This window comes from Streptopelia decaocto (genome assembly GCF_964273445.1).
Source record: "Streptopelia decaocto genome assembly, chromosome: 4".
NCBI lineage: Eukaryota > Metazoa > Chordata > Aves > Columbiformes > Columbidae > Streptopelia > Streptopelia decaocto.
In genome coordinates, this window is record NC_138658.1 from 30,422,912 (window position 1) to 30,436,586 (window position 13,675).

A 13,675-nucleotide genomic window follows, 5' to 3' on the forward strand; every position below is an offset into this window, starting at 1 on the left:
CACTGGGTGCAGAATGAGAAGGATGCAAATGCATGTGTGTGTGTGTTTAAAATTTAAATAAATGTGCTTCATGTTCTATACAGTCAGTGGTGTAGTATGAGTTAGAGCATGCCATTGTCTTTTCCTTGGATCAGGAGAGAAGTGAGGCTGAATTGCTACTTCAGCAGATGCTTGTTTGTGTCCTTAACCCATGCAGTTGTCTGATGATTTTCATTATGAGCTGAGGGATCACATAATGAGATTAGAACTGTTAAGAACAAATAGTCAGTTCTTCCATTTGTAGAGACAACGATGAGGAGAGGGCTCAAGGAATGGAAAGCAGATAAGAATCCAGAATTGAGTAGGGGGTGCTTGATTGGTTTGGGAGCTGCTTTTTAATTATTTTTCATTATTTGTTTTTAAATGCTTTTTAAAATTGAGAGTAGGTGCAGATGCTGGCAGTCTTATTTATAGTTTTGCAGATTCTCAGATATTTTAAGAGGGAATGGGAGACAGAACCTTCTGCTGGAATTTCCTGGAAATTTCTTGTTTTGTTTTGTTAAATGTGCAGACTTCCTGGTTTTGTTGACATTCTCATAAGCAGCAAGAGGGAAGTTTGTAGTGTTATTTTACTGGGGGTTGGGTGTTACTGAAAAAAAAAATAGTTTATTTACATTGTCAGCATTGAGTTGCCTAGAAACTTCTTGAGGTTTGGGTTTTGGGGTTTTTTTGGCACACAAAGACCTACTCAGTGACAAGAGCCCAGGAAGGTCTGCTGGCCATGCAGGGACTCTCCCAGACCATGTAAGCCAAATGTAGACTTCGTCAAAGTTAGAAAATTCTTGTTGCAAAAGGTCCAGAAAAATTCTATGTTGAGATAAGATTGACAGTCAGGCAGACTAGTTTGGTATGAAAGAAGCGGGTAAAGGAGAACTGCGTTGGTGTAGAAAATATCTTATTACTAAAAATTGATGTGGAGTTACTAATTTCACCTCCTGATAAAAGAAGATTTTGGATGATTGCTCCAGGTCAGACATAGAACACTTGAAAAATTCATCAATGATCTTGATTTGGTTTGACACGGTTTTTGGCCTGCTACCAAGTTTTGTATTCCTGTTTCTTCTGGATATTTGCCTGCAATCAGTGTTTTTTGTTTTCAATCCTTGCTGTCTGGGCAGTTTGACTAGTGTTGCCCACAGGTCCCAGTGCTGTTCTTCACTCCTATGTAATAGGACTCCAACAATAAAAATTAGACAGCAATCATAAATAAGACTCACATAATAAAAATGCCCTTTCAATTCTGTAATTAGTTGAGTTTGTTTGCTTTTCTCTTGTGTAAGACTTACATTTCATGCTGATTTTTGTTAATTCTTAAGAAACAGCATTGTCAGAAATTGCTGCATTTATTTAGACTACTACAGTGCCTTTGGCTCCTATCATTAGCAGGCTTAGTGAAGAGCTAACAAGAAAATAGCTCCCATGACTTCAACAATGAAATCTTTATAAAAACCTTTTTCTCATTAACTAACTCATTTTCAGAGTTGTCCCAGGCAGTAGAATGACTCAGTCCCCAACCCACGTGCAAGGGTCAAGAAAAATGTCTGGGTTATGCTCTGTTGCCTCCCACCAGAGAATAGGTCCACGTGATTTTGGGGGGGGGCTGAATTTTCTCCATCAACATTATATGTTGAAGGCTCAGTATCAGAATCACTTTGGATTAGCACAAGCAGCAGTTGCTTAAATATGTATTTCTAGTGATTCTGGGGAAGAGCCATTAAACAGTTGAGGAAAATTCATGTGGGGATTCCCATCAGAACTAATTCACTTAACTGAAAAATTAGGAATCATCCCGCCATTGAGTGGGTATGAGTTAAAGACAGTGCTCTGGCGCGCAGATTGCCTTTCCCAATTCTTGTATAGTGAAGAGTTGAACAGCTTTGCTTTGCCTTCTCTTCTTCTGAAACTGTTTGCCGAGTAGTACATCTCATCCTAAAAATGGGGGTTGGTTTTGTTCCATTGTTTGTTCAGTTGTTCTTAAATAAACTCGGGAAAGAAATATGACCTGCCCAATTGTATATACTGGCTTAGTTTGCATCTATATTTGGAAAAGGAAAGAAGAGAGTAACAGAATTTAGACAAACAGATGCCCAAAGCCATCTGTTCCCTTCCTTCAGGGCTACGTTGTCTGGCTTTAAAGTGAGCACAAAATGCGGTCACAAACTTCCACAGATTTGCAGTCTAGTTTACATGAACTCAGGCTTTGCAATCATTAGCCTTGCTGCAAAGCCATTTTGGGGTGATGCGGGGCTGCTGTCACAGATGGCTTGAGATACTTCAGGGTCAGGATCACAGTTTCCCAGGCCTGGCTTAACCCATCAGACTGCATATCTGTGGTTGGACAGAGCCTAAAGTGACAGTGTAAAAATAATAAATTGTTAATATCTGAAAAATGTAAAGCTTAATGAATAAATAATAAGTCACAGTATTTTCCTTTTCTCAGAAAATTAGGCTGCCTGTGTTTGTTTTCGTTTTCCTTTCATTGAGTATTTTTCTCTCATTGCTCTTTCTAGGCACCCTAGGGTGCTGAAATTTAGGATTAATTTTACAGAAACTAAAGAAGTCATACCAATGCCATTCAAGCTGAGAGAAGGAGAGTAGAGATGTTTCTGGAAAGGGCTTCTGCTGATACAGCTAGTGGGTAGGGAGGGTCTGGAACAGCTGAGCAATCGCACGTTTCCCTCCAGCAGCCTCTCCCAAGTGATGTAGGAAAGGAGACCCCACTCTGTGCCTGCAGAGACATGGGCACACAAAGGTAAAATAATTTTACCAGCATCACCCTCTGGTTAACGTAAAACTAAATGTTTGGTGCGTCTCCCAAGTCTCATACCCATGCTTTGCTGGCAGCATAAGCTGGGGAAAGCCTTTAACACGAGCATAGGGAGCCTGCAGTTTAAAGGAAGACTGGCATGGAACTTTGTCAATGGCCACCACCCGTCTGCTGCCACTGACAGGAACCCATCCAGCCCTTAGCCTCTAGCAGAATCCAGGTTGGGCAGTGCTAAGTCCTTTTAAAAGGCGAGCCAACAAGCACATTTGGAGATCGCCTCTTCTTTGAAGCAATGGCTTCACTGCAATCCTGGCTGGATTTCAACCCAGATAACCCTGTTCCACCGGCTTAAAATCCCTCCCCAGTGTTTCACTGGGCATGGCAATGGCCCCACCTGTTCTGTGGTGCTGCAATATTCCCCTTCCAGTTTCACAGAACCTGTTCATAAATTGATTTCTAGATCATCTGTGCCTCCATTTATTAATCGAGCTGGCTTCCTTTTAATCATTTCAAAGGATCTAAATGTGAAAACAGTAAGTATGTGCACAGCCCCAGTGTTGTATGGTGCAGTACCTTCTTTTGGTGTTTATCTGCAGGTGTCATCCTTCTGTATTCTTTTACCAGTGAGGTCTGAGTTCATCTATGTTAATCTGAATTGACCTGTTGCCCCCTGTGACCATGTCCTTGTTTGTAGTGGAGTTAGAGGAGGATTCTTCGTGAGAAGAAGGGGAAACTGGTGCTCAGCAAAGGTGTGGGATCCACCGAGGTCACAGGGTGGATCCTGGGGGAATCAGCTCTCTTCTTCACAGACACACAACAGGCAAGGTAGCACCTTTCCTTTCACAGGTGGCTTGCTAGAGGATTTTATCACAGGGAGTTTACTTTGTGATCTCAAACTTCCACACATAGTCTGCTCCCATTCCCATTCATCCCTGCTTTCACTTCATATTTAGGGTGTTTTCCTCCCTCTTGGCATATCATTATGTTTTCATTAATGTATCAACAACAGGGCAGCTGTTGTCGCTTTGTCACTAGTATTTTCTTCTTCATCCAGACCTTGGAATTGGGAGATCCTTGAAATCTGTGCCTTTTATGTGACTTTTAGGCAGAATCAGATGCTTCACTTTCTCTCCTACCTGCAAGTGTTTCTCTCCAAGCTGTAAAATCAATCTGTTCTGGGTGCTTTTTCTTCTTAAATCTGACTGTTGCTAACACTGTGTTTCTTTCATTTAACAGATTAGCTTTACAGGAAACCTGTCTCTGACAGCCTGTCCTGTTATACCCACCACCTGGCAAGAAAACTCCGAGGAGAAGCTGAGGACAAACCACATCTCGAAGACAGTCCATGGGGACTGTACCAGATCCTCTGAGATCTGCCAAGCTTTCCCTGGTCACAGCTTCTGTGGAGCAGGACCACTTGAGAGACCTGCAGTCTGCGAAGCGCCAGCCCCACCTGCCCAATGGAGAGAGGGCCAGCAATGGCTTTCCATGCATGCCATCTGGCTCTGCTAGAGTTTGCTTGTTCAACCTGAAATGCACGGCAGCTGCCAGTGTGCAGAGGTGTGAGCGATGCCACGAGGATGATGCTAGCCAGCAGGAAGCCTTCCCTCCAGGGCTCACCAGCAAAGCTGCGGAGGGGTGTCCTGCAGCCGTAGAGCCTGCTCATTACTCCCGGCCAGCAGGCAGCCAGGGACCGGCAGCACCAGCCCCCACTGCAGCGGGAGCCCCCTTGGCAGGGCAGGGGCCAGAGATGATGCCAGCCCCCCAGAGCTCCCAGCAGTTTGTGCAGGGCAGCCAGGTGAAAATGAGCTCCCTGACACAAATGGATGAGTCTGCCCTGAAACCTCTGGGAAATGATGATCAGCCAGCACTCGAAGTGTTAAATTATTCTTCCCTGGGCGACTCTGTTAGAGATAATGAGTCCTGTTGTACTTCTCAGGGACACCCTCTGCAAAGAGGGGGAAATGACAGAGCAGAAAAAAATGGTTCTATTGCATGTCAATCAGCCTCATCAGTGAAGCACACCGAAGCTGATCTGGGGAGAAACCCACAGACCAGTTTGGAGGCAAAAAGTGGGGTTACAGACACCATGGAGTTGCTTCCCACAGATAAAACTGAAGTGGTGCAGAGCAACAAGGCACCAGCCCAGTCTAGCCATGAAAGTCCACATCTCGTACATAATGCAGATGCCACGCCGGGAACTCCAGGCCGCACGCAGCCCTCCAAATTCAGAGAAACTGGTACAATGACAGTTCAGCCGGAGAGCAGCTCTTTAACTCAGGAAGCAGTAAGCAGGACATGGCGAGATGCTGAGGTTCAGGCTGTCGCTACTGTGGAGAGCAAATCTGCCTCCACCAGCCCCAGCATCCTTGCTGCCTTCTTAAAAGGGAATCCTGCTTCAGAGGAGAAGGAAGAACTGCACATTATTTACCAAGGAGGTATGAGGCTGAGCCAATCTGCACTTACTGACAGTTTCTCCTCACAACAAAAGTCCCCATGTTCTGGTATCACATCAAAATCAACTGTTGTTATGGCTATGACTGCTTCAGCCCAAACCCAGCCTGTCAGACTACCTGGGGACCCATCTGATGTGGTGTCTCTGGTGTCAGCAGATAATGCAAAACCTGCTCTCCCCTTCTCCCCTGCAGCCATTGCCTCCCAAGGAACATCTGTGAGGAATGCTGAAATGATTGGTGCAACTCACGGCAGCAACGATGCTGCTCAGCTGCCAATGGATGCTTCAGTCCTACCAAAGCCTATCCCTGTTGAGCAGCTTGCAGTTGACTCCAGTAATCGAACTCCAGCACAGTCTGAGTCTGGCACTGGTGAACCAAGAACCACTTCTGCTGCCGCTCTCCCAGGAACCGAGAACAACATGCAGGATCTTGTCCATGATGCAGGAAGCAGTCAGTTGCCTTTACTCTGTAGCACAGGTGGTGAAGTCAAGCAGAAGGAGGTCCTGGGCAGCTCTGAGCAAAAGCATCTGCACAGTAAGGGTGTGAGTCAAGGGGAGGCCATCCCTAATCAGTCTGCGGTAAAACCAAAGGAAGAAGACTCGGTGATGCTTGATCCTAAAGGAGTGATGAATGTTAGCAGCCAGCCTACCACTGTCCGCATAAAAGCATGCTCAGAGGATGCAGATGAAAAGGAGGAGAGCAGAGGCCGGGGAGATGCTGGCCAGGCTCAGATGGCTGGCAGCCAGAGTCTTCAGGCAGGACTGACACCCAAGTTGAGTGTGAGTTCTGCACATCTCACCCCTCCCTTGGAGGCATCAGCAGCTCCCCAGCAGAAGGACCTCCAAGCCAAGGAGTCCAGATCTGAGGTCCACAAGGCAGCTGTTCCTGCTTCAGCTCAGGCCTTGCCAAACCTGGGAGAAAACAAAAAGCAGCCCACTCCGGCCATGGAGGCAAAAGTGCAGGTGAAGCAGACCAAGCACGTCAGGGATGTTGTTTGGGATGAGCAAGGCATGACATGGGAAGTTTATGGTGCTTCCCTTGATCCAGAATCCCTGGGAATTGCCATCCAGAACCACTTACAGAGACAAATACGGGAACACGAGAAATTGATTCGGGCCCAGAACAGTCAGACCCGGAAATCTATTTCCTCAGATACATCCTCAAATAAAAAACTGAAAGGAAGGCAGCACAACGTGTTCCAGTCCATGCTGCAGAATTTTAGGCGTCCTAATTGCTGTGTCCGACCCACTCCTGCTTCTGTGTTAGACTGACATGGTTTGCAGGGATGTGTAGTTGTCTGCTGTGGTAGAGAGAATCCCTCCCCTCAAGTCTCGAGTCCTGCTGTTCAGTTGTGTTATTGGGGTTGTGATGCAGCAACAGTGGAAAATTATTCCCCTTTGTTTTCTGAGTAGCCACATGCTCCGTCACACCGTTATTATTGCCACAGCTGGTGTATTTCCACATTATGCCCCCATCCCAACTACTGTCAGATGAAATGCTAGGCACTTAGCAAGAGCACAAATTAAAATTGCCACATTGCTGCAGGGAGAGCAGCACCTTCTGCTAAAGCAAGAGGCAGAGATATTGTCAGAGTCATTATGGAAAGCTATTTGTGTGTATCACAAGGTCTTACACAAAGGAGTGGGCTGGGGGAAGCTGGGTGAGGTGAACCTAAGGTCTGACACCTGTAAAGACCTAATACAAGACAACTTTCCTGGTGTGTAAGTTACCCACGCTGAGGCAAGTGCGTGAAAAGGCTGCGGACATTCATCACTGAGCAGTCTCACTTCTGTGGATACTGTGGGAACCATTCTCACGTGAGCCCCAGAGAGCCAGATCTTCCCCTCTTATTGAAATGGAGAATCAGGCAAAGAGTGAGGGTGAAGGCTAAAGGATTATCTCTTTGGGAGGAGTGAAGTCAATGAGATTTTGATGGCCAGAAGGGGAGATGAGAGAAGGAAAAGTTCTGTGGGCTTTTCTCTCCTGCATCAGCCATGCTTAAGATATAAGCAGGGGATGCATCAGCACATCAGCAGATGTACCTGCACCCAATGGGATGGTGCCCTCATGCTGTGGCGCTCCAGCCATGTCCTTCAAAAGCAGCGAGCTGGTCTGGCTCCTCAGCCGGGGTGGGCAGCCCCTGCTTCCAGCATCCCATGGTGCTGAGCACCTCTCCTCTAAATCACTCTGTAAAGTGGGGTGCATCTTTTTTCTCTGTCCAGAGATGCACAGTAATGTTTTCCCATAGGAACAGACTGTCCTGTGCGTCTGGGTCCATGAACCTACGTGTCTAGTGTGTTACACTGACTTTTTTCCCTTTAAAGTCCTTAGACAAATCTTCTACTTTTTTTTTTTTTTTCAGAATTTTAGTGCTTTTCTTGCCTTTCATAACCTGAATACCATTTATTTAGCCTGTGCAGATTTTGTTTTACCTAATGCTCTCTATATCATAAACCATTATATTGTTAACTTGAAACATTTACTTTACAGAAGTACTGAAATCTTGAGACTATCTTTTATGTATTTCTAATGTTAGAAAAGTTGTAGAAACTGCTAATAAAAGGTAGCTTAGTGACTGTTTCTCCAGAAGTGTGATATACAATAATGTCTCAAATGTATGTTGGTCACATTTCTGAATTTTTAGTTTTCAACCTGGGAAATGTGTTTCCCTCTAGCTTTTTATTCTGTCCACTAGAGTTCATGATGGGAGGCTGGGGAACTCCTACAGTTTGTAGAAAATTTAGTTTTCAATCCTGCAAAGCACTGAGGATTTGGATATTGTAATCCTGCAGGGTACTAGAGTTAAGTAGGTGTTATTTTTATTCCATTAAAGATTTTTCATGAATCATGATGATAATTTATTTCTGTCTCTAGTACCACACTCTGGACTTACTCTGTAGATCTTACTCTTCCAAATTATTCTGTAAATCTTACAAGTTTACACTGTGTAAATGAGTTTTTGTTTTGTTTTGTTTTGTTTTTTCCTGTGAAGCAGACCTGGTATGGTTCCCTTTTATTTAGGAGGCCAGACTTTTTGAGTCTATCAACTGCCAAGTTTTCAAAGCAGCTGTTTTGGGGCAATTTTTCCCCAGCAGAGAGATAAAATACTGTAAGATACAGTATTTTAACCTAGCTCAATGAAAGGTGTTGCCCCTAGGCATAGTACTGAATTGACTCCTAATTTTCCGCTAGTATATATCTGGGGGCTTTGTGGCACATCCTTATTCCATTTCTCTATATTATTTCAAGTCCTTTCCCACTTGATGCTGAATTGCCGATTCTGAAATACCACATTAGAGTGTGTCTTCCCACATCAGCCTACAAGGAGGAAAATCTCCTGCCTTTTTTCTGTTGGTACTGCTGTTTCCACATCCTTCCTAGCAGTGTCCAAGATGTGAGTTTCATGTGAAATTTTGTGTGGGATTAATATTGGCAGTCTCATTAGGTCAGGTTAGTTGACAAGTTCTGTGTCTCTTCCCATGTTGTGTCTGTGTCAGCCCTGAAGAGGTTCTCTGTGATGTTTGCTGTGTCCTGTCCAGGTCCAAGGCTTTTTGCTTCTCCTTTTGCCTCCCTTCAGCCCCTCCCTCCCTCGCTGCTGCTGCCCAGCCTGTCTTCCTGCGAAACCATGTCCCTTGGCTCAGCTCGCATCCCTCACTCTGCTGTCCCCCTTGCTGTACTGTTGTGAGACAGCTTACTCTGAACTGTCCCTTTACAAATATGTTCCGTCTGAATATATAAGTGGATTGTCATATTTTTTTCCAGAGGAGAATAAATGGCTATCGCGCATTCACCGATTTCCATGAACTTTATATCGTTTAGCTGAAGTTCTCCAAACTATTTCTAGCATATGGGTATGAGTTGCTTTATTGAAATCAAACTGGGCTTGGCAATGAATGAGCAGGGTGCTGGGCCAGCACTAGAATTAACTCTTCTTCATGGGGAATGGGAGACCTCTCCTGGTTCCCGGCAGCTGCTTGCAGCTCTAAGACTTCACCAGCCAGTCCACCCTCACCTCCCACCCTGACTGACCCTTCTTCCAGGAAAACTTCACCAATACGTACATGCCACAAAACGCTGACAGGCAGGCTACCAAGTGGATGCATCTGAACAACTGCACAGGCATAACTGGAAAAACCATAGAGGTCAGCAGAGCACTGTGCTTTTGTACTCTGGGAAAATATGAGTGCAAAGAAAAACTGCAAAATGTCAGTGACGCTTCCTGGTGGGCACAGAAGTCCTGCAGGCATGTGTTTGAAGCCAAGCAATAACTTGCCAAAAACCAACACAACAAAAATGAGTTGATAATCACCAGCATAGCTCATGGAAAGTATTTTAGGTTTTCACTTTGCCTTGCTAGGGCAGACTGTAAGCAACCTGCTAGTTTAACACTAGTAATTTATGCTTTTTCCTGCGTAAAATAACAATGTGAATCCTCATAGGGATGATGCATCTTTCACCAGCAGCAAAATAGAACCATGTTTTGGGGAGCAATTAGCAAATATTATGCATGCCAGTGGTCTTGTAGCAGCCAAGAAAGACTGTTCTTGGTGTCTTGTCAGCACCAAAAATGGAAGTGTGTTTGGAGTAGTGGTGTGGCAGAAGGTAGGGAGGGATGGTCCGTGTGCCACCACCCCGCTCTTTTTTTCTCTGTGCAGTGTCTCAGAATCACATTGCATTGGTTGAATGGTTAACAACCAAGGAAATCCATTTGGGCTAATAAAAGGAGGATTAAAACCATTGTCATTCTCAAGATCAAATCTGTATGGAGGAGAAAAAAAAATAAAGACCTGTGTTGCAGCCTAGCCAGCTGAAGTAATGCTTAAATTCAGTTTGTAGCAAGATGAGAAATTTTAGGAAACAAGCTAATTGCCAGTAAACTCCTCCCTGTTGGTTGCATCTTCTGGGAAGGTTGACATGGCCAGAACTATTAACAAAAGCAGTGAATGAGAATGGAAGAATTACTTCTGGTTTCAGTTCAGGAGCTTTCCACTAGGAAAGATGAGAATAAGCGTATTTCAATGTTGCCAAAGCAAAACCTGAGTTGAAGCAGAACCACAATGCAGGCAATTTGCAATATAGTCCTGGATTTAGCATGAGGCTGTGACTTCCACCACTGTCTGTGTGTGCTTGATTGGTGTCTGCTGGCTTTGTGTTGCCTTGGGCACAAGTGCTGAAGTCCTGCCTTGCTTCTGCTGACTTGGTCTGGAAAAAAGAGTAGGGAAAGAGATGGAAGGACAGGGAGAAGAAGAAGTCTTCTCCGTTTCAGAGGAAGGAAACCTTCTTTTAAATCTACAAGATGGAATTGATGAGAAACATGGGGAGGGACCAATGAGAAATAAAACGAAGATGATTTAGGTGTTTCACAAGGAATTCCCATTCCTATGGCTGTAAAGCCAATGTTTTGCTTAAGTTTTGCACATTTGTTCATTCTGAGCTCACACATTTTTCATATTGTTGGTGTCTCATGGCTTTTAGGAAAACAAATATTTCCAAAGGCTGTATATTTTGCTAGTATGTATAGATATATCCAAATACAATTCAACAAAACCACTAGGCAAACAACCTCAGTTTATTATCGCTACTACCATATAAGAGCTTATAAAGTGCACTGTTCAGAGAAGTATATTCAAAGGATTCAGAAAAGGTGAATATATGCTCTAAAGATAACACTAGCTTTTTCTTGAATTTCATTACTATGTTGAAGTGTTAAAGTTAGAAGTGGAAATCCAAATGAAAATCAGTGTTGAAATTGATGGAAAGTTCAAGTTGTCTGGCACTGGTTTTCAGTTTGGAAACTTGATGGAATCTATTAATACCATACCAGTGTTTCATTACTTAGCTCAGTATGTGCCAAGTTTGTAGGAAAGTACAGATTTTATTAGCTCCATTGCCTTGTTCTGTGTCTATCCTTCTACACCTTTTGAAAATTAATGCAAAAGGTTACCAAGACAGAGTATTTCACACCCAGCTTATGGAAATGGCTGTTCTGAATGAGAGACAACTGATCAACAGGCTCCATGGTACTGGAAAGTTAATGGCTGTGGTCTGAAGGAAACTCTCCCTTCCTTTTTATTTTTTCCCCCTGTTTTTGTAATGTCTGAACCTCTGATGATTTATTTTTTGATGACTCCCTGATGCCTGTATGAGTGGTCAGCATTTTCTGTCATCCCAATGATATGCACATAGATCTTTATCTAAATGCCGCACACTACATCTCTGCAGTCACTGGATGCTGTGGTGGTCCATGGGCCCGAAATGGCTGTAATGTTCTCTTAGGGGCCTAAATTATCCCACTCGAGTCAGTGTCGATGTTTAAAAGAAAGAATGAATTATTACAGCTGAATTGAGCCAAGCTGAATGAATTTCATCCTTGTTTGGTTTGGGTTGGGTTTTTTTAAACACTGAGATTTATTGTTTTATCTGCTTTGTGCTTTTCTGAGCAGCTCTTCCATCCCTGAGTTTATAATGTGTATTTTCCATCAAATCTCAGCAAGAAAGATTTTGCAATGTGAAACATCTTTCATCATTAAGGCTTCTTTAAAGAAGAAAATTGTGTTACTACTGAGCCAAATCACACAAAGAGGAAATAGGGTTTTCTCTAGGAAAAGATTTGCTTGTAGGTAAGCTTATGTGTGCATGAGTACATGTTTAAAAGGGGTGTACATGCATACAGGTCTCATTAATTACTCATACAGTAAGACTATTTTTTCTCTTTGCTTTTCTGATTGATTGCCAGAGGTTTAGCATTTTTCACAACTTTGAGGCAAGCTTAGATGACTCTGCAAAACAGAAACAAGGATTTTCTCCTTATCTGGTCTCTAGAAAACTTCCCACAGCCATAGCTAAAACAAAACCAAAACCAAAACAAATAAAACCACCACAGCTGACCAACCTCCATGTCTAGACAGTCAACAGCAAGTGCAGTGGCTGGGGTGTACAGAGATGCACACTGGCTCCTGAGCTCTGTGGAAATCCACTCTTGTATGTACAAACTGGTTTCTGCACAAAGACTACGGACAAAAGCATCTGAGCTCATTAGAAACAGAATCACGTCAACCAAGTCCTGTTCAAAACACTAGACCTTAAGTTTTGTCAGCTTTCTGCTTAGACTGACACCCTCTGGAGTACAAATAAATGGCAATTCTGACAGCAAAGTCTTCAGCAGTTGTCTGCTGCAGAACACAAGTCTCTCAGATGCTTCTCAGCAGCTCTGCTACAACAGGTGACCCTTCTGCTTGGAGGGTCGTCCTGACAACACTTCCTTTAGCCCAGTTCATAATCAGTAGTTTCAAGTATGCCAAATGCAAGTCTAGGCACTGCCCCAAAGAATTGCAGTAAAATGGAGGAGAAAAATCCGTGCATTTGTGGTATGTAAAATCACATCTGAAGTCTGAAGATAAGTCTCGTTAGCACGCTGAAAAGTGTTGGGAGTTTGTACCCAGAGCTAAAGCGGGGGCGGGGAGGGGGTGAACTTTGAGTTCCTGGCTGTTGAAAACACCACGAAAATGATGGCCACGAATCAGTCAGCAGCAGCAGAAAACCAATTTGGGGGCTTCTAACAACAACTAATATTATTGTGGCTTTTTTATTTTTATAGTTACACTGACTGAATGTGATGTACTGTATGAAGTAAAGCTAATATTAAGCTTCCAGGTGTACTGTGGCATTCATTCAAGACATACCAACAGGAGTTTGCATGTGAAGAAGTCTTACAGTGATACTAAAGCAATGTTATCCACGTGATCAAATCCCTTAGGAATTTAATGTTTTGCTGTTTTACATCTCCTGGTTTCCATGCTGAGTACAATAAAATGAACACTGTCTTAATTATTATGGGTCTCTATTTGTAGGCTTACATGGGAAAAGAAAGAACTTTTAAATGTTGCTGGCCATTCTGGCTAAATCTGTGAATGTCTGAAAGACAGAGCTTTTTAAATTCAGGCCTGGGACCTGGCACCTTGCAAAGCTCAGTGTGGTGAAGCCACCGTGCACTGTCCCTGCCAGAGAAGAGACCAGTCTGCTTCCTTCTGTGTTAAGTGCCATTGCCTTTTCACAGCTGCTGATGAGCATAGGCTTTTCTGCAGCGGCTGCTACTCAACCCTTCCGCATGAATTCACTCAGCCTTTCAGCAGCCGGTTGCCACACAGCAAAACATTTTTCATCCAGCTCAGCAACCCAGGAGTTGAGCTGTAAAGGGCAGAATTTTAACCCTGTGGTGTCACTGCTGTACCAAATTGCCACCACCACCCACCAGCATGCCTGAACACCATGTACAAAGCCAAGAGTATCAGCATCGGAGCAACCTGAACCATTTTCCTCCCCCAAAAGAAATGAAGTTTTCTCTCAGAGTACAAAAGAGCATAAGGTAACAGATGATTGCAGTGAAGTACTTTGATCAGTGGAGCTACAGGTA

At 43.8% G+C, this 13,675-nt stretch overlaps 1 protein-coding gene across 2 annotated transcripts in view; it reads left to right on the plus strand.

Moving 5' to 3' along the window:
• GPRIN3 (GPRIN family member 3) overlaps window positions 1–12,912 on the plus strand; it is a 34,192-nt gene extending 21,280 nt beyond the window's left edge. For both annotated transcript variants that reach the window (XM_082050795.1, XM_082050794.1), the window contains exon 2: window positions 4,043–12,912. In XM_082050795.1, the coding sequence (XP_081906921.1) occupies window positions 4,152–6,533 (2,382 nt within the window). In that variant the 5' untranslated portion in view covers window positions 4,043–4,151 and the 3' untranslated portion in view covers window positions 6,534–12,912. The remainder of the gene's footprint in view (window positions 1–4,042) is intronic.
• The last annotated feature ends 763 nt before the right edge of the window (window positions 12,913–13,675 follow it).